The 23,843-nt window shown below is 48.1% G+C and overlaps 1 protein-coding gene across 3 annotated transcripts in view; it reads left to right on the top strand.

Moving 5' to 3' along the window:
* The window catches only part of MANBAL (mannosidase beta like), a 28,297-nt gene extending 6,124 nt beyond the window's left edge, over positions 1-22,173 (top strand). Inside the window, exons 1-3 of one of the 3 annotated variants that reach the window (XM_044927668.2) lie at positions 3,036-3,057; positions 3,319-3,527; positions 21,298-22,173. In XM_044927668.2, the coding sequence (XP_044783603.1) occupies positions 3,378-3,527; positions 21,298-21,405 (258 nt within the window). In that variant the 5' untranslated portion in view covers positions 3,036-3,057; positions 3,319-3,377 and the 3' untranslated portion in view covers positions 21,406-22,173. Of the gene's footprint in view, positions 1-3,035; positions 3,058-3,318; positions 3,528-21,297 lie in introns of those variants that run through there. The other 2 variants (XM_006051728.4, XM_006051729.4) reach the window with 2 other exon arrangements.
* Positions 22,174-23,843: the final 1,670 nt, after the last annotated feature.

The following is a 23,843-nucleotide window of genomic DNA, read 5'->3' as shown; positions in this document are numbered from 1 at the left end:
GTATTTATGAGGTGTAACTGAAGAAATGAGAGACCTTCTTTATGCCTTGCTATGCACATAGCATGAGGGTGCAGTGCCCTGCCTGGCTGTACGTTTCCTCTCGTGAAGCTGTTCTTGCAGCCGCCTTGGAATTCACTTCAGAGCCAGTGTCTGAGCCACTACAAACAATCTGCCGAGGGTCTGAGCGTCATACCTTGTATTTGACCAAAAATGGTATTCCTGGGCTTGAGGCTCCACCTGATTCACCACCCTGGGAGCCAGATGATGTTGGGTTCTTTCCAGAAGTCAGATCTTTTCTGGGAGGATAAGATCTGCCAGCTCTGAGGGTTTGGGGGCGGGGGAGTGAACCTCAGACTTTGAAAACCATTCCCAAGGGAGACAGGAGTGGCGTGGAACGATGGCCACCTTGTCGGCACAGGCGCATGACCTTCCTAAGAGACTAGGTTAAAAGGTAGACCATGTGTATTTGCATAAACCCCCCAGTCTATTCACTTCAAAGATCATTTTTGTCATCCTTTAGTCACTCCGCGTTCATGTTGGAAAAATGTTGCAGAGCAATGAAGTGTCAGAGCCAAAGCGGACGAAGCTTTTCGGGCAAACGCAGAGCCATCCATAGGGGTATAATGCAGGCCACGTGTTTAATTTAGTTTTCTAGTAGCTATGTTTAAAAAGTAAGAAGAAATAGGTACAGTTTTTTTGTGTGTGGTAAAGTATCCATAGCATAAAATTTATCATTTTAACCACTTCTAAGTGTACAGTGTGTGTAACCATCACCACTATTTCCAGAACTTTTTCATAATGCCAGACTGCAGCTCTGTACCCATTAAACAGTAACCATTACTCCATCCCCCCTCCTCAGGTCCCTGTAACCTTATAGTCTAGTTTCTGTCTCTATGAGTTTGCCTTTCCTAGGTACCTAGCAAGTGGAATCATACAATATTGTCCTTTTGCGTCTGCCTTATTTCACTTAACTGTGTTTTCATGATTCATTTATGTAGTAGCATGTGTCAGAATTTTATTCATCTCAATAGCCGAGTAAACATACGTGTGGGTGTTTATATATAATATACCACATTTCGTTTATCAGCTCATCTGTTGATTGATACTTGGTTGTTTCTGTCTTCTCACTATTGTGTATAGTGTAGCTGTGAACATTGGTGTACAAGTATCTGAGTCCATGCTTGCAATTCTTTTGGGTATATATACTTAGGAGTGGAATTGCTGGATCATATGATAATTTTAGGTTTAAGTTTTTTAGAACCTGCCAAACTGTTTTCCAGTTTGTCTTTCACTCTCTTGATAATGCCCTTTGATGCACAAAAATCTTCAATTCTGATGAAGTCAGTTTATTTTTTCTTTTGTTGCCTGTGGTTTGGCATCTAAGAGGTCATTGCCAAATCCAATGTCATAAAGATTCCTCCTATGTTTTCTTCAATAAGTTTAATAGTTTTAGCTCTTAAGTTTAGTTCTTTGAAACATTTTGGGTTGACTTCCATTCACTCTTCTGCATGTGGATATCTAGTTTTCCTAGCACTATTTGTTAACAAAACTGTCCTTCCCCATTGGATGGTCTTGGCACCTTTGTTCGGAGATCAGTTGACTGTATATGTGAGGATTTACTTCTGTGCTCTTTATTCTGTTCCATTGGCCTAGATTCTTATGCCAGTATCACACTCTTTTGACTGTTGTAGCTTTATAATACATTTTGAAATCAGAAAGTGAATCCTCCAACTTTGTTCTTTTTTAAGATAGATGAAATTGATTATTTAGCCCAGTGTATCTTTTCAACATGCCATCAATATGGATTCAATATAAAACATTGCTAGTGAGATATTTTTCATTCTTATGATCATCCTTGCTTATAAATTGAGTGTGTATCTAACTTAACAGCCATCTCAGTTTGGACTAGCTGTGTTTCAACTCTCAATAGCCACGTGATATCATGACCATGATATCAGACAGCTTAGATTTAGCAGAAAGTTTCCTTGTGGCATAGATCCCTGAAAATACAAAGGGCTGTGGAGTCAGATGGGTCTGGTTCCCAAAATTCTCCCCTTTCTTGAGAAAATTGGGGTGGGCCAGAGAAAGCCACTCATGGGTGCTGTGGCAGAAGGGGAGCAGTTCAGTCCAGGACAGGAGGAGGGCAGTGCTAAAAGCATGCTCAGGAGGTGACATGAGCTCAGCCTTAGAGGCAGAGTGGGGACTTGGCAAGCGGTCAGAGTGGGAGAGGGCATTCTTGGCAGAGTATGCAGTTTGGGTAAAGGCCTAAGATTTGAAAGAGCTCAGCGCTCTTGGAGAATTACAGGCAGGTCTTTCAGCTTGACCAGGGTGTTAGGAGTTGGGGGCTCTGGTGAAAGGAGGGTCTGGAGAGGTGGATTGAGACTGGACCTGCCACCACTGACCACCACTGCCCCTGTCATCCGTGTCCCCAACATCTCTTATTTGGATTACTGGTAGTAGCCTCCTCACGGGTCTCCCCATGTCCACTCTTGCCTCACTTAAAATGTAAGTCAGATCATGTCACTTTTCTGCTCAAAACACTTCTGTGGCTTACATCTGACTTCATAAAATCAGAGTGTCAGGGTGCTTCCAGGTCAGTCCCTCTCCTCTCTATCTTACCTCCTCCTCCTCCTTCCTGCACTCGTCTCTGGCCATTTTGGACTCATATCCCTGACCACAGGCCTCTACACTTGCTTTTCTCTTGCTTGGGCTACACTTCCCAGAGATGCCGCCCTGCCTCACTCTCACGCTTCCCGTCTCCGCCACTTCGTTCCTGTCTTGTCTTCAGAGAGGCCTTTCTTGTCACTCTATACAAAATAAAATGATGCCCTTCTGAAGCTTTTTTTCAAACAGTGACCACTAGCTGGCATGTTCCATCTGGATGAGTTCTTTGTCTTCCTCTGTCCTTCCGTCCTTAGAGGTCGGCCTCGAGAGAAGAGAAGACTGTTTTGCTCAGCCTTCAGTGCTTGGTGTTCAATAAGTATTTGTTGAATGAATGACTGGATGTATAAGTGAACAAGTAAAGAAAACCTGAAACAGAGCAGACCTTCAGCAAATGTATGTTGATTTGAGATTTTTGTTGAAGTGTTTACATTTATTTATTTTCTGTAACTTCATATTTGGAAAAGATTGAAAACATAGAAGAAAATTGAAAGAATGGTTCGGTGGCTCTGCGCATATCCTCCATTTAGATTCAAGAGCTGTTAACATTTCACCACAGCTGCTTTACATATTCTTGCATGTATGTGGGCGTGTTTGTGTAAGTGGAACCGTTTAAACATCAGTTGTAGAAACGTGACATTAACTCTTTGAATTTAGAAGTTGGCTCTGGAGAGCGGTGAGTCGGAGGGAACTTCAGGCAGCAGGCAGCTGGGGCCATGGCTTCCGACCTGGACTTCTCCCCTCCCGAGGTGCCTGAGCCCACGTTCCTGGAGAACCTGCTGCGGTATGGACTCTTCCTGGGGGCCATCTTCCAGCTCATCTGCGTGCTGGCCATCATCATTCCTGTTCCCAAGTCCCACGAGGCGGTGAGTCCTTCTCCGTGAGCCTCAGCTCCTCAGGCTGGGTTCTGGGTCCTGAAAATTACAGACTTCACAGCGGTGAAGACTAGCCGGGATTATGCGGGGCTTGATTGATTTAAAGTGTCTCCAAATTCCCACCTGTTGGCACTGGGCCATGTGGTTCATACCTTGTTTGTTTGCATGTGTGAGAAACAGATTTTTATTTAGTACCTACTTACCATGTGTCAGACTCTGCTGAAAGATGTGGTGTCTGCCCTCAAGGAACTTCTAGTCTTTGGGAGAAGGGCAGATATGAAACAAATATACCCGTTTCCCTGTACAGGGTACTGAGAAGGTGTGTAACAGGGGGAGGACCTGAACTTACACTTCTCCACCAGGGAGAAGGAACTGCATGTGTAGGGACCCAAGGAATGAAGAAATGGGCTCATCCCTGAATGCAGGTGACTATGGCCAGAGCACAGAGGGGACGTGATGAGAGGTACAGCCAGAAGAGTGGGGGTGGGGGCCCAGGGGTTTTAAAGAAGAGCGATGTAATCAGATTGACTGTCTTGTTATTTTGGCTTTTATTCATTAGGTCTGTATTTCTGTAGCTCTACAGCCTCCTTCCTCCACCCTACCTTCACTTTTCTCGTGACACTGATTTGTTGGAGGAGGTAGGTCATCGTCTACCACATCCAGGATTTGGCTGATTGCTTCTGTGTGGTGTCATCTGACATGTTCAACTTGTTCCTCGTATTTTCTGTCAATGAGAAGTGCAGTCTAGAGCCTTGATTCAATTCAGGTCCAGTTACTTATTGAGACCACCTCATAGCTAGTGCTGTGGGTGTCTTGTTCTTTGAAATCAACAGGCACTTAGTGTCTGTCTGTCATATAGAGATTCTAAGATATCCGTGGGTTCAGGTGGTCATAGCTGATCCCTCTGTTACAAAGTCTTCATCCCTCTTTCACCTAAATGGTTTTAGCATCCATTGATCATTGCTTAGAGCCGTTCTTTCCTTCTGCATTTTATTAGCTGGAATTCTTCAGTGAAGAAGATCTTTTCGTCACGCCTATATGATTAGTCTGAAATGCTGTTCATAGTAAAAGGCAGGATAAATGCTTGATTATTTCCCTCTATTAGTTTTCAGTGTTGGGAGTTTGGACTCTAGCAACCTCCAATCTTGACCAATAAAGCTTTGACTTTCAATGGGAACCCCATCCAGTTGTGTGAAAGACTGTCTACCAAGGGAACCCATTAGAGACTCATTGCCTAGGGTTTTACTGGGGACAGATCACATAAGCACCCTCTGCCTAACACAAACCAAAATTCCAGACTTCCAGCAGGAAGGCAGGTTTTCAACATAAACCATGTTGTTTCCACAGACAGGTTAGGCATAGTGAGCCATTCTTATCAGTTCTGGGAATTGTGGGAACCACCCGAAATCCAGTTTCCCAAATGTCAGCCAAGGGCCAGCTTTGCAAGCTGGGTTTTCTAAGGACAGCAGTTTACTTTTTTTTTTTAATGTAAACTTTGTTCAGCACACCTGAAACATACTTACTATAGCTTTCAAATAACTATGTTATTTTTCTCTATTAACAGTAAGATTTAGAATGAAATTCATGATTTCTTTATGTTTCTTTCTGGGCCCCAAAATATGTCCCAGTAGGGATGTATGTATATTCAGAGTACTGTGTTTAGAAGCCTTTCCTTCACATTGGTATACTCCCACCATGACATAACACTGATTTGCTTCATTTTGTTTTTTACTTTTAGAGGTTTTTCCTTTTGATTTAGTTTAAAATTATGTAAAACTTTTATATTACAAACTTTGCCAAAGTAAAAACTATGTAACAGGATGTAGCTACAGAAATTTCCTTGAATCTGTATATCTTCCACCCTTTCCCCTTCCTCCCTGGTAGGCACCCATTTTTATTTGATTTATCCCCCTTTTGTTTCTTTTTTCTGAAGATGTATGCAAATGGATATGTGTGTGTGATATTTCTTTATTTATTCATTTATTTTCTCCCTTTGATGTACAAACGATACTAAACACAGTTTTACATGTTTCCTTATTTAACAGCATATTCTGGAGATTATATATCTGGGGAAGGAGCATGCTGGGTTCAGTTTTTAACAAAGGCCTTTAAAATGTCCAGGTGATTATATCAAGTAGGCAGTTGTATCTACTGGTCTGTATGAGGAGGAGGGTCTGTCTTTGTGACCCCATGGACAGTAGCCTGCACCAAGCTCCTCCATCCATGGGATTTTCTAGGCAAGAGTACTGGAGTGGGTTGCCGTTTCCTTCTCCAGGGAATCTTCCCGACCCAGGGGTTGAACCCAGGTCTCCCGCGTTGTAGACAGACTCTTTACCGTCTGATGTCCCTTCACTTCACTTCACTTCAAGATATAATTATGGAGAAGGCAATGGCACCCCACTCCAGTACTCTTGCGTGGAAAATCCCATGGACAGAGGAGCCTGGGAGGTTGCGGTCCATGGGGTCGCTAGAAGTCGGACAGGACTGAACAGCTTCACTTTCACTTTTCACTTTCATGCATTGGAGAAGGAAGTGGCAACCCACTCCACTGTTCTTGCCTGGAGAATCCCAGGGACGGGGGAGCCTGGTGGGCTGCCGTCTATGGGGTCACACAGAGTCGGACACGACTGAAGCGACTTAGCAGCAAGATATAATTAAAGCCATGAGAGAGGATGAGGTCTCTTAGGAGGGAATGTGGAGCAGAGGCAGGAGCTAGATGGGCCTCTGGGTGAACAGCTTGTTTCTCCCCTCTGGACAGCTACTCCAAAACAGCAGGAGAGAGAAGGGCTGAGCCTGCCCAGATAAGAGATAAAAGACCGCATATTTCTCATTCTCAAAGTCAAGGAGACCTCAACTACACGTGCCCAGAAAGGCTCCTTGGAGGTAATGAGAGGAGATGTCAGCTTGTAGTAAGTGATGTCAGCTTGCCCATAGGCCCCTTCGCTAGGATCCATCTTGGCCAAGAGATGTGTGGGCTCACATGGAAGGGCCCTGAAATATAATGATACCAAGTACAGACTCAGAACCAGGCAAAGTAAAATTATTGGCTGAAGGAAAACCTGGAAGAAATGCCCCATAAAAGTGATTATAATAAAACCACCATGAGGGTGAAATTCTCTGAGCTCACCTGTGTGTCTGTCCATACTTACTCTTTTTCCTCCTAATAAACACTGCTTGTGAATTTCACTTTCAGTTTTCCCAGCACCATTTATTGAAGACATTGTCTTTTCACCACTATATATTCTTGTCTCTTTCGTTGTAAATTAATTGACCATAAGATCATGGGTTTATTTCTGAGCTCTGTTCTGTTCCATTGATCTATGTGCCATTACAATACTGATTTGATTACTGTAGCTTTATATAGTCTGAAGTCAGAGTGCATAATTCCTCCAGCTCTGTTCTTCTTTCTCAAGGTTGTTTTGGCTATTTGGGGTCTTATGTGTTGCCATACAAGTTTTAAAATTATTTGCTCTAGTTCTGTGAAAAATGCCCTTGGTATTTTGACAGGATTTCTTTGATTCTGTAGATTGCCTTGGGTAGTATGGTCATTTTAACAATATTGATTCTTCCAATCCAAGAGCATGGGATTTCTTCCCATCAGTTTGTGTCATCCTCCATCTCTTTTGTCAGTGTCTTATAGTTTTCCAAGTACAGGTCTTTTACCTCCTTAGGTATTAATAGGTTTATTCTTAGGTACTGTATTCTTTTTGACATGATGGTAAATGGGATTGTTTCCTTAATTGCTCTTTCTGATAGTTCATTGTTGATGTATAGAAATACAACAGATTTCTGTATCACTAATGAGCTCTTGCAGTTCTCTGGTGGCCTCTTTAGGATTTTCTATGTATGGTAGACAGATAGTATCATCTGCAGACAGGGAAATTTTACTTCTTTTCTAATTTGGGTTCCTTTTATTTCTTTTTCTTATCTGATTGCTGTGGCTAGGACTTCCAGTGTTGTGTTGGATTAAAGTGGTGAGAGTAGGCATCCTTTTTCTTGATCTTAGAGGAAATGCTTTCAGCTTTTCACCATTGAGTGTGACATTAGCTGTGTGTTTGTCATATCTGGCCTTTATTATGTTGAAGTATGTCCTCTGTGCCTACTTTCTGGAAAGTTTTTATCATGAATGGATGTTGGATTTTGTCAAAAGCTTTTTCTGCATCTCTTGGGTCTCTGTTCATAAGGTTTTTATTCTTCAGTTTGTTAATATGGTATATCATGTTGATTGATTTGTGGATTTTGAAAAATCCTTGCCTCTCTGGGATAATCTCTCTTAATCATGGTGTATGAACCTTTTAATATACTATTGGATTTGGTTTGCTAATACTTTGTTGAGGATTTTTGCGTCACTGTGTTCATCAGTGATATTACCCTTTAATTTTCTTTATTTGTGATATCTTTGATTTTGGTATCAACAACCTCATCTTTTTAAAAAAATTAGAATATAATTGCTTTACAGTGTTGTGTTGGTTTCTGCTGTACAGTATTGTGCATCAGCCATACGTACATGTGTCCGCTCCCTGTTGAGCCTCCCTCCCCCCATCTCAGCCCTCTAGATCATCACAGAGCACGGTGCCGAGCTCCCTGTGCTGCAGCCGCTCCCCACCAGCTCTGTTTCACTCATGGGAGTGTACGTATGTCCATGCCACTCTCTCAGTCCGTCCCACCATCTCCTCCCCTCCGTCTCCTCCCCACATACTCAAGTCCATTCTCTATGTCAGCGTTCCTGTCCTGCAGATAGGTTCATCAGTACCATTTTTCTAGATTTTGTATATATGCCTTAATATATGGTATTTGTTTTTCTCTTTCTGACTGACTTTACTCTGTAACAACCTCATGTTTTAAAATACAAATGTGGCACAAAACATCTCATTTTCTTTTATCTTCAAGTTTAGGGGAATAAGGAACACAAATGAATTATCTTTGTAACTGAAGGTTCCTGTGTTATGTTTTTTGTTTCTGTTTGTTTTTTGGTTTTTCAGTGGATCAGTAGCAAAAAATATAGTACCATTAATTTGACTTTTTATTAATGCGTCATGCCCGAAAATGGTCCTCAGTTATGCAGGGATTCCATTGCTAGCTTTCCTCTGCATGCCCCCATAAGGCAGGCTTTTCCCAAACTCTTAAGTAAATGGAAAAGAAACACCAAATTCTGTGTGTATAAACAGCTTTACAAAGAGAGAATGAGTGCTAAGACTGTGGTTAGAGATTGTGCTCAGCAGCCAGCTGTGACTGGAATTTGGATAGGAAGGGAAAAAGAAAGGGGTTTTAACTTGGGGCTGGGGCGCTCTTGTGGAGGAAAGGAGCCTGTGGGAATGGGGACAGTTGTGGGGACTCTAGGCAGCTTGACGGCAGGAGCAAAGTACCTAGAAGCGGAAGGTGACATGGAGGTGGGAGAGGATGGATGTGGGCTGGGGGGCCCATAGAACAGTCTTGTTCTCTCAGCCACATTGCTTAGGGGAAAATCATGCCTCTTGCTTAGCCTATAGAAGCAAGGTTTATTAGTGGCTTTTTGGGTCAGAAGATAATATTTTTGGCTCTAGATGATGGGAAAGGCTTTGAAAGGCAAAAGAATGTCTTTCCTGTTGTTCCAGTAAGCCGATTTTCTGCAACTAGTTTATGACTTCAGTATTTCAATACTTAGCAGATTATTTGAAAGCTCTTTTGGGGGTAATCAGGGAACGAAAAAAGGAACACAGAGAAATGCTTCCCACCCCACCCCCCTTTGTTTTCTATAGTGGGAGTGAGAACTAATTTGTAAAATTAAAACCAAAGCCCCTAGAATCCTAAGCCAGATGAGAACGTTTTCTCATTGACACCTCATTAAACCAAGACCCGAGAAAACAAACATTTGGTTGAGCCTGACTAGGGCCTGGGCCACATTTAATCCAAGCATTTCCTCGTAGGCCAGGTTCTAAAATCTAAGAAGGTAGATCCTTGTACCGTTTCGGTCAGTTCCAGGGTGCAGCTGTGTTTCATCTCTCATGCTCAGTCTGATGTTTGTATGGCGGTCATGGTGGAAAGGATTCTGGGGCTGCTTTTAGGCTTCAGAGTAAGGAAATTATTTGTTGATGTCTGCCTTGAGCAAGGGACTGGCGAGCGTTAGCGTGAATTGCCTTTCCTTGGTCTGGTCTGTGATTCTTTATCTGGCTGTTTCCACCTGGGGAATTTTCAAAGGCCTCGGCTGCACCCATGGAGATTCTGGTTCAGTTGTTCTCTGAAGCCTTGGATCAGAAATTTCTTCAAGTGCCCAGGTGATCCTGTTATGCAGCCACTGGTCCTTAGACTGTCTCCCTGAAGCACAAACCGATGTGGGGCACACAGGAGGCGTTCAGCTCTGTGTGTCAAGCTTGTAATAACCGATGACACCGAAGTGGGAAGGGAAGAGCTGGAAAGAAGCTGGGGATGGAGACCTGGGGATTCTTTTAACCAACATAGTATTACTTCTCGAAACCCTAAGAATGAGTTGCTAAGCCTTTCAAGGGAAATGAAGATTCAGGGAAGGCCTGGACTTGAGGCATGCCTGGCTTGCTTGAGGCAGTTCTTGTGCAGTGTGGAGATACTGAAAAGATATGGGTGGTCTCCCTGAGCAGGGATGCAACTGGGCCTCTGGAAGGGGTGGGACCCCATCACTCACATCCCCTCTGCCTCCCCTCCTGTCTCTCACTTCTCTTGGCCTCCTTCCTCTGCTTGCTGTCCCTGTGATAAGATAAAACATGGCCACTAACAGATTCCCAAGTTTGCATCTTTCACCTGCAGCCTCTGGAGCCTGCCTTCCTGCTTGGTCCCAGTTCCAGAATCCCCAGAGAAGGAGCTGTGCCTGGGACCCAGCTTGGGACTGCTGTGGCCAGTGTGAGAGAGGGGAGCATCCTGCGGTGTGACCTCTGTGGGGGAGTGGGAAGTCAGTTCCCAAGGGAGCAGGAGTGCCGTGCAGACAAAACTGGGGTCTCCGTTCCTTCACTCTCTTGGAGACAGACAGACTAATGAGCAGAGGACTAGAAGACTCTGGTCTCGCTGCAGACCCCCATGTGGCTTGAGGAGGACACCGAGACTGGGCTGAGTGATGGAGGGAAGGCTGCTCCACCTGAAGAGGACATACTCAGACTGCCTCCTTCAGAGCTGGGTTTCAGTAGAACTAAATTCTTAGCAGAGTTCTGGACCCCTAGAGCGCCCCTAGATAAAAACTGCAGAAGCCTGTGCGCTTCCCGCAGTTCTGTGCAAAAACGTGATGCTTCCATGCTTAGTCACATTTTCTGGGAAGATAGCCTATCGCTTTTCTCCAAGTGGAGAGCAGTAGTTTGAACGAGGTGGGACCCACATTCCAGGAATGAAGGAGTAGGTAATGAGGAAGCGAAGGTCGGGAGTCCTCTCCGTGTTCCCCACAGCCTACCTGAGCATCCTCCCCAAGCCTCTTTTGGATCTGCTTCTGCCCAGAATGTTGATCCTGTCCATCCTGGGCAAGCAGGTATTGACTTTTTTTGTTCAGTGACTCATGTCGTAGGTAGTAATGGTTCATCTGCTAGTCACAAACTTTCCTACTAGTGTAAATACTGTTCTCAGGTCTTCACATGCTTATGTCACGTGTGCCTAGCCAGCCGCCGGCCCTTCGGCAGGTGCCTTCACTGCCACCCTGCCGTCTTTGCGGGCTTGCCTCAGTCTCTTCTGTTAATGAGGACTCTTTCAGTTGAAAACTCAGAAACTCAACTCCAGCAGTTTCCTTAGAGGCTGTAGGGGACTCTTTAGGTGGTCCAGTGGCTCAGACTCCATGCTCCCAATGCAGGGAGCTTGGGAAGATCCCACATGCCGCACCTATGGAAAATCCCACACATGGCAACAAAGGTCCCCATGCCATCATTAAGACCTGGTAGAGCCAAATAAATAAGTAAAAAAAATTTTGAGGAGGTTAGAAAGAGACTGTATGGGCTTTTAGAACTGGGAATTTCAAGGCACAGCTGGATCCAGAAGCTGAAAGGTCATCAGGGCTCCCTTTGTCTCTCCATCTCCTGCCTTCCCGCCAGTGCTGGCTTCATTCTTAGGGCCTTGCCACACGTCAGCAGAATGGCTGCAGCAGCCCCAGTCTGTGTCCTTATTGCCCATGCTTTATAAGCAAAGAAAGCCATTTCTCTGCCTCTGCTCACTTTCCCGATCTTATGGAAGGCCTCTGCTTGGCCCTGGCCTGGCCACATGTCTGTACTTTGGCTCATAGGTGGGAAGGGGCATTGGGTACCATTTCTGGCCAGGCCACATTTAACTGGCCGTGGCTGTGGTCACAGTGACTGAGAGCCCCCCAGAATCACATGGGACAAGGAAAGAGCATGGCCTTGATGGGCGGGGGTGGGGGAGAGCAGACAAAGACAACTGGTGCCCAGCACTGTGATCCAGCGGAGGAGAGCTCACCATAATTGATGGCAGGAGTGGCATTCCATGCGATGCCCACGTAGACTTCACTGTCAACCAGGAAGCCCCGAGATGGATGGAGCCTTCCTTTGGTAGTGGGGCCGTGGCCTGGAAGTTCCTGTTGGGATATCCAGCATGGAGGTCTTGATTTGATTTTATTTTGTTATCTTGGCCATGCTGTGTAGCAAACTGGATCTTAGTTACTCAGCCAGGGATTGAACCCATGCCCCCACCATCGGAAGCTCAAAGTCTTAACCACTGGACTGCCAGAGAAGTCCCAAGTCTTGATTTTACACTCAGCCCCCGATTGCCAGTGAAGGCTGCCCCAGTAAATGATTAACTTGGGCAAGGTGTATACCTATTCTCCACACCTCAGGAGGTAGTCTCACAGAACCACCTCTGCAGTTCTGCCCTGTGTTTTTTTTTAAGCTTGGGAGGGGTTTGCAGTTGAATTGGGCAGCAGGATGTTTTTTACTTAATGAGCCGTTCTCAAGAGATTGCCACGCAGTGGGTAGGGCAAAGGTCTAAACACGGTCTTGAGATGCTTACCAACTCATGGGAGAGACGGCCGGACATGCATGAAGCCACAGACCAGCTGGTGGGCGGGGCCTGCGGGGTGCTGAATCGTGTCTGGGGTAAGCTGCATGGGCCATTCTCTCTAATCATAGCTCTCCTCGCCTGCCAAGCGTGTCCTGGACTCTGTCTCTGTTCGCCTGTGGAACTCACATGAACAGCTTCCCCCGCTTGATTTCAGCTGGTCCTGTCCTCCGCTCAAGGCCAGTGCTAGTCCCAGCCCGCAAGGTGTCCCAGCCGCCACCCTGCTCAGGGCCTCAGGCAAGAGTGCACAGCAGGGCAGACTGGAATTCAGCCCCGGGCGCCTTACCCTCTCCGAGCCCGTGTCCTGAGCTAGAAAAGGAGGGCATTCACGCCTGACCCATGTGGTCCTCTTTTTTTTAATATAATTAAAAAAAAAATTAGAGTATAGGTGCTTTACAGTGTTGTGTTCCACTGTACAGGAAGCCAGTCAGCCATACATATACATATATCCCCTCTTTTTTGGATTTCCTTCCTGTTTAGGTCACCATAGAGCATTGAGTGGGATTCCCTGGTGGCTCAGACAGTAAAGAATCCTCCTGCAATGCAGGAGACTTAGGTTCAATCCTTGGGTGGGGAAGATCTAGAGGAGGGCATGGCAACCCACTCCAGTATTCTTGCCTGGAGAATCCCATGGACAGAGGAACCTGGCGGGCTGCAGTCCATGCGATCGCAAAGAATCAGACACCATTGAGTGACTAAGCACAGCACAGAGCGTTGAGAAGAGTTCCCTGAGCTATACAGTAGGTTCTCATTAGTTATCGATTTTATACGTGATCGTGTATATATGTCTGTCCCACACCGTCCGTGAGGATTGGGTGAGATAAGACCCATGGGGCTGCCTGCATACAGCATAGGGTCTCCTTTGCCAGGATCATTTCGGAGAGAAGAGCTTCAGTCTGTGTAGAATGACATTTTGTCCTGATTTATTGGACTCAGTCCACCCTGAACTGTATAATGGAAATTATAAAAATTCTGTGTGCTCTCCCTGCTGGAAGAGATTGGATGCACTGTGGCACAGATTCGATTATTTGAAGCTGATGAATAGCAGCAATTTCCTGGCCTCATAAGTGGCTGTGGAGCTGCTTCATTATTGATGAGGCCTGTGTCATGGAGGATGCCTCCGCAGACCCAGGAACTCCCCGGGTGGAGGGGTTCTTTCACTCCCTAACGTGAGATTGCGGGGGGAACTTGCTGCAGAGGAGGCGCGACTGAAAGGTGGGGCTGTCGTGTTCGGAGTCTGCCGTCTGCCTGGCTTGTACCAGCAATGCGCATTTGAAGAGAAATGAAAAATCAGCCATTTATTCAGAGTCATTCTTGCCAGCTAAGAATTTGGAACTTGCTCTGTGTGGCTAGGACCTTAGCAGCCGAATCACGTGTGTAACAGCTGCCTTCGTTTCCCTCCCCCTTTCGGGGAAGGGGCTCTTCCCCACTGTCTGAGTTGCTAAATCTTGGTGAGCCTCTTGGTGAGGCCTGTAAAATGGGGCTCCCAGGGATGGGCTCACCAGGGTGATGGGAGGCGCAGCGGCTGATGTTTGTGAGGCAGTCATACAGCACACATCAGGAAGTGTACCTCCTCTTGGTTCCCCTGCGCTGCCTGACCCAGAACCCGCATGCACTGAGCACAGACGGATGGGCTATGGGTGCTGAGCACCTGTGCAGAGCGGGAAAGACACAGCGCATCTGGGAGTTACTGGCTGGCCAGTCGCCCAGAAGTGACAGAGTGGGCTGCATGAGGGGGCGTGCCCGGGGACAGGGCCAAAGCTGCAGTTGGAATAGCTCTGGAGGCCACTCAGGGGTTCTTGGAATCTGCCTTATATGAAGAGGGAACCAGCAACATGTTTAAAACAGAAAACAGGCTGGTCAGGATGGTTGTTTTAGGAGAATAGACTGAAAGCAGTGTCGCGGATGGTGAGGAAAACCTTGAGGTGGGCAGGCAGGAGACCGGGGCGTTGGGGTGGGTGGTGCAGGGTTCGTTTGAGCCGGCTCAGTAGTGTGTCTAGAAGGGACCGGGCAGACCCGAGAGCTCTGTGGAAAGCCAAATGGACTGGCTATGGTGACAGATTGGATGTGGGGGCGCGCAGGGAATGGCGAGAACTCAGAAATGGCTCAGTGGTTTGTAGCTTGGGGAACTGAGTGCATGACAGTGCTAGAACCTGAGCTGGAGAAGAGAGGAGGAGGCCTGGGGTGAAGAGGAGACAGACAGGGTACTCGGATGCCTCAAGGACTCTGTCCACGTGCCCGTGGAGAGCTGCTCTCAACTGTAGGAGCAAAGCCTGACTCGAGGAGCGCAAAACCGCTCTCCTGACTCCTGCCGCAAGTGGGGGTCCTGAGCCACCCATCGGCAGGGTCCTGAACAAGCTGTTTTTGTCAGTCCACCATCCCCCGTGCTTCCAGATTCGGCTAAACAGAAAGTAGATTCACAGTTCACTCCGATTCTTGATCTCCATCAGCCCGAGGCCACTAGGAAACCTGAAAGAGGCAATATACCATACAGCTTAGGTTCATCCTGGCCTTGCTGCTTACCAGCGGAGGCAGGTCACATAACCTCTCTGAATGTCTCTTCTTTAAAATGGGGCATGGTACAGCATTTTGTGAGGGAAAAATAAGACATGTCCAGACCACAGAACATGGAGCCTGGCATGTTGTAAATATTAGCAGCTATTGTGGCTCTTACTATTACTGTTCTTATTGATGGCTATGTCTAGATGTTGACTTAGGGTGCATATATTGAGTTTAAAATCTGCTGTGTCCTCTGTCCCTATGCAAAAAGTGAGGCCTAGTCTTTTTAAATTAATTTATTTACACTATTTTTTGGTCCATGAATCAAGGCAAATTGAAAGTGGTCAAACAAGAGATGGCAAGAGTGAATGTCGACATTCTAGGAATCAGCGAACTGAAATGGACTGGAATGAGTGAATTTAACTCAAATAACCATTATATCTACTACTGCGGGCAGGAATCCCTCAGAAGAAATGGAGTAGCCATCATGGTCAACAGAAGAGTCCGAAATGCAGTACTTGGATGCAATCTCAAAAACGACAGAATGATCTCTGTTTGTTTCCAAGGCAAACCATTCAGTATCACAGTAATCCAAGTCTATGCCCCAACCAGTAACACTGAAGAAGCTGAAGTTGAATGATTCTATGTAGACCTACAAGACCTTTTAGAACTAACACCCAAAAAAGATGTCCTTTTCATTATAGGGGACTGGAATGCAAAAGTAGGAAGCCAAGAAACACCTGGAGTAGCAGGCAAATTTGGCCTTGGAATACGGAATGAAGCAGGGCAAAGACTAATAGAGTTTTGCCAAGAAAATGCACTGGTCATAACAAACACCCTCTTCCAACAACACAAGAGAAAATTCCATACATGGACATCACCAGATGGTCAACACCAAAATCAGATTGATTATATTCTTTGCAGCCAAAGATGGAGAAGCTCTATACAGTCAGCAAAAACAAGACCAGGAGCTGACTGTGGCTCAGACCATGAACTCCTTATTGCCAAATTCAGACTTAAATTGAAGAAAGTAGGGAAAACCACTAGACCATTCAGGTATGACCTAAATCAAATCCCTTATGATTATACAGTGGAAGTGAGAAATAGATTTAAGGGCCTAGATCTGATAGATAGAGTGCCTGATGAACTATGGAATGAGGTTCGTGACATTGTACAGGAGACAGGGATCAAGACCATTCCCATGGAAAAGAAATGCAAAAAAGCAAAATGGCTGTCTGGGGAGGCCTTACAAATAGCTGTGAAAAGAAGAGAAGCGAAAAGCAAAGGAGAAAAGGAAAGATATAAACATCTGAATGCAGAGTTCCAAAGAATAGCAAGAAGAGATAAGAAAGCCTTCTTCAGCGATCAATGCAAAGAAATAGAGGAAAACAACAGAATGGGAAAGACTAGAGATCTCTTCAAGAAAATCAGAGATACCAAAGGAACATTTCATGCAAAGATGGGCTCGATAAAGGACAGAAATGGTATGGACCTAACAGAAGCAGAAGATACTAAGAAGAGATGGCAAGAATACACAGAAGAACTGTACAAAAAAGAGCTTCACAACCCAGATAATCACGATGGTGTGATCACTGACCTAGAGCCAGACATCCTGGAATGTGAAGTCAAGTGGGCCTTAGAAATCATCACTACGAACAAAGCTAGTGGAGGTGATAGAATTCCAGTTGAGCTATTCCAAATCCTGAAAGATGATGCTGTGAAAGTGCTACACTCAATATGCCAGCAAATTTGGAAAACTCAGCAGTGGCCACAGGACTGGAAAAGGTCAGTTTTCATTCCAATCCCAAAGAAAGGCAATGCCAAAGAATGCTCAAACTACCGCACAATTGCACTCATCTCACACGCTAGTAAAGTAATGCTCAAAATTCTCCAAGCCAGGCTTAAGCAATATGTGAACCGTGAACTTCCTGATGTTCAAGCTGGTTTTAGAAAAGGCAGAGGAACCAAAGATCAAATTGCCAACATCCGCTGGATCATGGAAAAAGCAAGAGAGTTCCAGAAAACCATCTATTTCTGCTTTATTGACTATGCCAAAGCCTTTGACTCTGTGGATCACAAGAAACTGTGGAAAATTCTGAAAGAGATGGGAATACCAGACCACCTGATCTGCCTCTTGAGAAATTTGTATGCAGGTCAGGAAGCAACAGTTAGAGCTGGACATGGAACAGCAGACTGGTTCCAAATAGGAAAAGGAGTACGTCAAGGCTGTATATTGTCACCCTGTTTATTTAACTTATATGCAGAGTACATCATGAGAAACGCTGGACTGGAAGAAACACAAGCTGGAATCAAGATTGCCGGGAGAAATATCAATAACCTCAGATATGCAGATGACACCACCCTTATGGCAGAAAGTGAAGAGGAACTAAAAAGCCTCTTGATGAAAGTGAAAGTGGAGAGTGAAAAAGTGGGCTTAAAGCTCAACATTCAGAAAACAAAGATCATGGCATCCGGTCCCATCACGTCATGGGAGATAGATGGGGAAACAGTGGAAACAGTGTCAGGCTTTTTTCTGGGCTCCAAAATCACTGCAGATGGTGACTGCAGCCATGAAATTAAGATGCTTACTCCTTGGAAGGAAAATTATGACCAACCTAGATAGCATATTCAAAAGCAGAGACATTACTTTGCCAACAAAGATTCGTCTAGTCAAGGCTATGGTTTTTCCTGTGGTCATGTATGGATGTGAGAGTTGGACTGTGAAGAAGGCTGAGCGCCGAAGAATTGATGCTTTTGAACTGTGGTGTTGGAGAAGACTCTTGAGAGTCCCTTGGACTGCAAGGAGATCCATCCAGTCCATTCTGAAGGAGATCAGCCCTGGGATTTCTTTGGAAGGAATGATGCTAAAGCTGAAACTCCAGTACGTTGGCCACCTCATGCAAAGAGTCGACTCATTGGAAAAGACTGATGCTGGGAGGGATTGGGGGCAAGAGGAGAAGGGGACGACAGAGGATGAGATGGCTGGATGGCATCACTGACCTGATGGACGTGAGTCTCAGTGAACTCTGGGAGTTGGTGATGGACAGGGAGGCCTGGCATGCTGCAATTCATGGGGTCGCAAAGAGTCGGACACGACTGAGCGACTGATCTGATCTGATTTTTTGGCTATGGTGGGCTTCACTACTGTGCCCGAGCTTTCTTTGGTTGTGGTAAGCAGGGCTTGCTCTTCGTTTTGGGCTTCTTTTGTTGCGGAGCACAGGCTCTGGGGCATGTGGTCCTCAATAGTTGTGGGTACACAGGCTTCATTCCTCCACCGCATGTGGGATCTTCCTGAAGGAGGGATCGAACCCACGTCCCCTGCATTGGCAGGCAGATTCTTGCTGACTGAGCCACTCAGGGAAGCCCCAGATCTAGTCTTAAGTGCTGTATTTTCATGATGATAAAGCAAGGGAGAAGTTCCCATGGTTATGGGAGATCTTGTGTGTTCTTTGATTTCATTCATTCTTTCAGGAACAGTTGAAGCCGTCTAAGGGGCTCACAGGCTAGGAGGGGAGACCAACATGAGCACGTGCGTTGTTGAGGTTCCTGGGGCATCAGGGTGGCGGAGGGCATGCACATGCTGGAAGAAGAGTGAAGGAAGAAGGCTGGAAGGGAGTAGCGGTGTGTTCCTGGGGGGCCAGACCGTGGGGAGGGCTTTGCTGGGCGGCCAAGGAGAGAAGGGTGCTCCTCTTGCTTAGAGCTGAGCAGTGGAAGCACTGGGGCCTGGCCTGGTGTGGGGGATGGAGGAGAGGCTGGAGAGGTGGCCTCCTTAGCTGCCATCCCAGGACATAAAAGACTGTGGGTGATGGAAGCCACTGGAATGTTTAACGTGGAAAGGATCTGCATTTTAGAAAAATTCTTTTGGCAGGTACACGAGTCATGGCATAAAGAATTAGGGCCTTTGATGCTCAAGACAGTGGCCAAGTCAAGGTGAAGGAGGTCAAGTCAGCAGGATTTGGTGACTGTTGGACAGAGGGGAGCAAAGGGACGGAGGAGTCGCTGGGACTCGGGTTGTTCTGCCTACTGGAGGGGGTGGGGTGGAGGAGGAAGGCCAGGCTGGCTGCAGAGGGGCCATGCTCTGTCTGCGGCACTTGAGATTGAGGTGCCTGGGAGGTGCCCGTTCCACGCTGGGCCAGGAGAGAGATCTGGGCGGTGACAGACAGGATGAGGTGCCAGAGAGGTCTGTGGAGTAAAGAAGGGATGGCAGCTGGGTGCCCTCGTCTCTGGGTTCTGAACCGGCCCCACTAAAATCAGAGGAGACCCCAGGTTTGAACTGAGAATGGGGCTCCATCCCTGGAGATCCTGGCAGGCCTGGCAAGTCCCTTGTGTAGAAATCCTTTTGTTTAATCAGATCTTGTTTGCTCGGGGCACGCAGGGACTGACTGGTTTCCACTGGCCACACAGGTACTGGACTGGGGACTGTTTCCAGTTCCCAGTCTCCAGAGGCGTTGTGCTTGTGAGGTTGGCCGTAAACCATCGCCCTCCTGCTGGCTCTGCAGCTGTCAGCCTGTGCACTTGACACAGTGTCTCCTCTGAGGTTTTGTTCTCTTTGTTTTTTTAATAGGGTAGCTTTTTTTTCCCTTTTTTCTTCTTCCTTCCTTCTTCCCTTCCACCCTCCCTCCTTCTCTTTCATAAACAGCATCACTGCAAGGGGACTGGTTGAGCTCAATCAGAGATCTGGCCAGCCAGGGGCCGGCCCCCTGGTTATCTAGGGAGGATCACCCATGGGTGCTTGGAACTGGGCTGGGCCTTTACGCCTGGTTTCCTTGCTGGCAGGCGAGCAGGGTGGAGAGCTAGTGAAGGCTGATAAGAGGCAGCCGGTGCACCTTTGGACTGGGCCTTAGGTGGGGACCGCCCGTCTGCAGCCACAGTCCAGCCTCTTCTGTCTGAGGGAAGCTCGAGGCTGGGGCCAGAAGCCGACAGTGAGCAGAGAAGGACTGAGAGTGAAGCGAGCTGGGAGCTGGCCAGTGAGACACGAAGAAATGCTTTTCTAGAAACACCGTGCTCCCTCCTTGTCTTCTGAGTCTGCTTTTGTTCTCCCATTCTTAAACAAAAGAACACAAGTACTGAAAATGTTTCTTTGCTACAGTGCTGGGGCCGGTGGAGTGGCGGGAGCCAGGGCAGGGGGCGGGGCCACTGAATAAAGGACAGCCACTGAGCAGCCCGTTTCTTCCATGAGGCCAGTGTCACCGGATGTTTAAAGTTTTCAAGAAAAGCAAGGACTCCACGTTGAATGGGAAATCTCCCAACTGGCTCGAATTCCTAAAAATAAACACTGCAGGCCAAGTGAGGTCTGCCTGTGGGCCTGACCAGGCCTGCGGACCGTGGCTCGTGTTCTCTGTGCTATATGGGAACTCTAGCATCCTTCCTGGCTGAGTTTATCACCAGGGAGGAGGAGACTCCCAACAGGACAGAGCCCACTCCAGAGTCTCCTCTGACATGAGCCTGTGAGGCTAGGGCAGGCCAGTTCCTCTCCCCACAGTCCACTTTCTTTATCAGCCCCTTGAAGGCCAGGGCTGGCTTTGTGGTTTTAAACCTTTTTTCAGCAGCAGAACCTTTGTTTAAACCAGATCGTACAGGGAACAAATCACAGTGTACATGACAGATAAAAACCAGAGCTGCCCTGGACATAGGGAGAGTCTGGAGTTGTGCCCCGAGGCTGCCCTCTGCCCTTTCCCACAGGGCACCCCTGCCAGGCGCCACAGAACCCTGTGTAGCGGCTGCGCTCTCCACCCTTCCCTTCCCCGCCTCTGTGGCTTGAATGGGAGTAGAGGATGGCAGGGCCAGAAGAAGAGCAAGTGGCAGAAAGTCTGCCCACCGCCGCCTCCCCAGCCGTACTCTGCCCAGGCCCTGCTCACTGCGTCCCACCGGCCCCTGGGTGCGTTTCCCAGGTTTTCCCCAAGCATTTTGGCCTCACATCAGCCCTGCAAGGTGCGCATCACTGTTTACATCCTATAGGTGGGTGAGCCGAGATGCAGAAAGGGGAAGGGAGTTGCCCACAAGGTCACCTGGCTGGAACTGGGGGAGCCTCGGTGCCCCCCAGGCCTGTGAGACTCCAAAGGCCGCCCCTCCCCTCAGGCCTCCTCCCTTATCCTTCACCTGCTCCCTGGGGACAGTCCAGGAACACACGGCTCCCAGGTCCCCGTGGTGATGGTTTGATCCCTGGTTTCTCTGCTTCCGTTTGCAGAGTCATTTCAGATGTGATCTCATTTCGCTGGTGTCAGGCTTGATTTGTCTAAGCGGGACTCTCCTCTCTGTCATCACACAGGAGGCAGAACCATCCGAGCCCCGAAGTGCAGAGGTGACGAGGAAACCCAAGGCCACTGCTCCTTCTGCAAACAAGAGACCCAAGAAGGAGGCCAAGAAGAAGCGGTAGAAGAGGCAGCCTTCGCAGCCTGGCATGAGGGCCCTGAGGGCAGCCCTCCTGTGGCACACGGTCTCAGGTGGCTGGGATGCTCTGTGACCACAGAGATCTGGACAATCCTGACAGTGCCCAGGCCCCGGAGTGCAGACCACCACTTCTTCCTTCTGCCTTCCTGAGGGGTTCGGGCCAAGGGGGCTGAAATACCCTGTGAACAGAGACTATCCTGGAAGCTTCTTGAAAAGTTGGGTCACCTCACAGAGTTCCGTTTTCTGACTTAATCCCCGTGTCCTACTTTTAGTCACCCCCTTGTAGGTTTACACTACGCTTTAGAGTCATGATCTACTGCCGCAAGCACCACCCCCTGCCGTTATCCATACCCCGCAGATCAGATCTCCTGCTGATCAGTCACCTTCGTCTCTGCTTGTGCAGAGGGAGCCAGGCCAGGCCTCCCCTGTTTGTTTAAGTCAAGGCGCCAAGGCCATTAGCACAGTGGTCCCACTGGTGCAGCAACCAGGCCTTAAAGAGACCTGGTCCTCCTCCAGCCCATGGAAGGGATTTGGCTTGAATGAGTGTGTATTCTTGAGTCCCGACTTCCTGAGCATCTCAAATAGGGGGTAGGGGCAGGGACTTGTCAGTCGCAGACGAACCTCTGTCCAGCCCATCCCAGCACATTGAGGGTGTAGCTTTTTGCTTCTGTCTGTATCCCCTCCTCTCCCTCCATTTCCTTCAACCCCTGACCACAGCCATTTGGGGAAGTAAAGGTCAACGAATGGCCCCGCACGCTGAGCCTCTTGTGTGTTGTCTGTGCTGAGGCGGAGCCTGGTCCCTGCCCTGGAGGGTGAGGCAGGGCACACCCCTGGAGAAGAAGGCGGCCTGAGCGGGGTCTGGTCAGGGCAGGCCTGGGATGGGTTTCAGGACGGGCCCGGCCAACCGCTTCGTGTGGCCCTTGGTCACTGTCACTGGGAGCGCTGTGAACATCCACGTGTGTGTTGGAGTTTCCGGGGGCCAGGTCCCACTCCGTCCCCGGATCCGGCTGCCTGCGAGGACGCCACTTATCCTCAGAGTGGCTTGAGGAGAACCCACTCGGAGGCCCCACGTGGCCTGGGGTGGGTCATACAGTTCTAGTCACATGCCCGAATCAGCCGCCAGGGAGAAGCCTTGACTGTGGTACCTCCGAATGCCCGGCTGGTTTAGTTTGCCAGACACACTCCCAGAGGTCACAGCTGAGGAGGAGGAGCTTAAGGGATGAGCGTGCGTCCTCTCCCTTTCAAAGATGGGAGACTGAAGTCCTGATGACTCGTGAGTGCCAGGACTTCAACTTGGACCCAGTCCTTGACCCCTTTCCTGATATTTAACAGCTCTTCAGTGAGTGTCAGCAGGTGGGTGCTGTGATGGCCAGTCTGCTGCGAGGGCCCGGAAGGATCCCAGCACCCCAAGTTTCAGGGGACGGAAGCGTCTATGCGACAATGCACTGGACACAGCCACATCCCAGGGGAAGGGGCTTCTGCTGAGTGTGTTCTCAGATGTTTACCGAGGGTCTGACACCTCACGCCACGCTAGGCCGGGGGATGCCCAAACAGGAAGCTTCCGAGAAGCCCAGTGGGAGACTGAGATGTGTGCACAGGCTTGGTGTAGAGAGCTGCCCAGTGGGGAGCTGTGGGAGCTGGGTAGGGGCCCCCAGCTCAGCCTTGGGGGGCAGCACAGCCACGTGGCAGAGGGGAGTAACTGAGCTGAGTCTTAAAAGCCCAACTGGGGCTAAGACCAGAGGGAAATGATGCTGGGAGAGCAGGGGTCAGACCTCTCGAGCAGATCTGTTCAGCTGCCTGGAGGGGAGACAGCTCTGGAATCGCAGGGCTGCCTCGGTAGGTCCAGCTCCCATAAACTGTCTCCCGTAGAGGCTGTTTGCCAGAGAACAGTTCTCTGCTCCACCATCCTTGCTCTGCACTCACTTTGGATAGTGTTGGCAGGATTTGGCACTCTCGAGGCTTCCACGACCCTGCCCTGGCCTGGTTTTCTTCCTAAGTCACTGGTTCCTCCTCAGCAAAGGGACCCAGTCCTTGATCAGTCCTTGATCGCTCTGCCTGTACTTCCTGGGAGATCTCATCCAGGCTCATGGCTTTAAATACCAACATGCCGATATCTCACCAACATCCCTCCAGATGCCTTGCCCAAACTCCAGACTCATAAATCGACTTTCTACTCAGTATCTCCTTCTGGATACCCAACGGGCATCTCAAAGTCCTGACACCAGCAGCCCCAGGCCTGACTTTGTGGTCTTCCCATCTTGGAGAGCATCTCGATCCTTTCAGTTGTTGATCCTTGACTCCCGTCTTTCCGTGACACCTCACTTTTGATTCCTAAGTGGTTCCTTGCAACTTGACCTTCAAAATCCAGATTTAGACCCATCTCACTGCTTCCCTCTATTGCCATGGTCCAGCTGGCATCATCTC

This window comes from Bubalus bubalis, chromosome 14 (assembly GCF_019923935.1).
Source record: "Bubalus bubalis isolate 160015118507 breed Murrah chromosome 14, NDDB_SH_1, whole genome shotgun sequence".
Lineage (NCBI taxonomy): Eukaryota > Metazoa > Chordata > Mammalia > Artiodactyla > Bovidae > Bubalus > Bubalus bubalis.
This window is presented reverse-complemented; position numbering and strand designations above follow the sequence as displayed.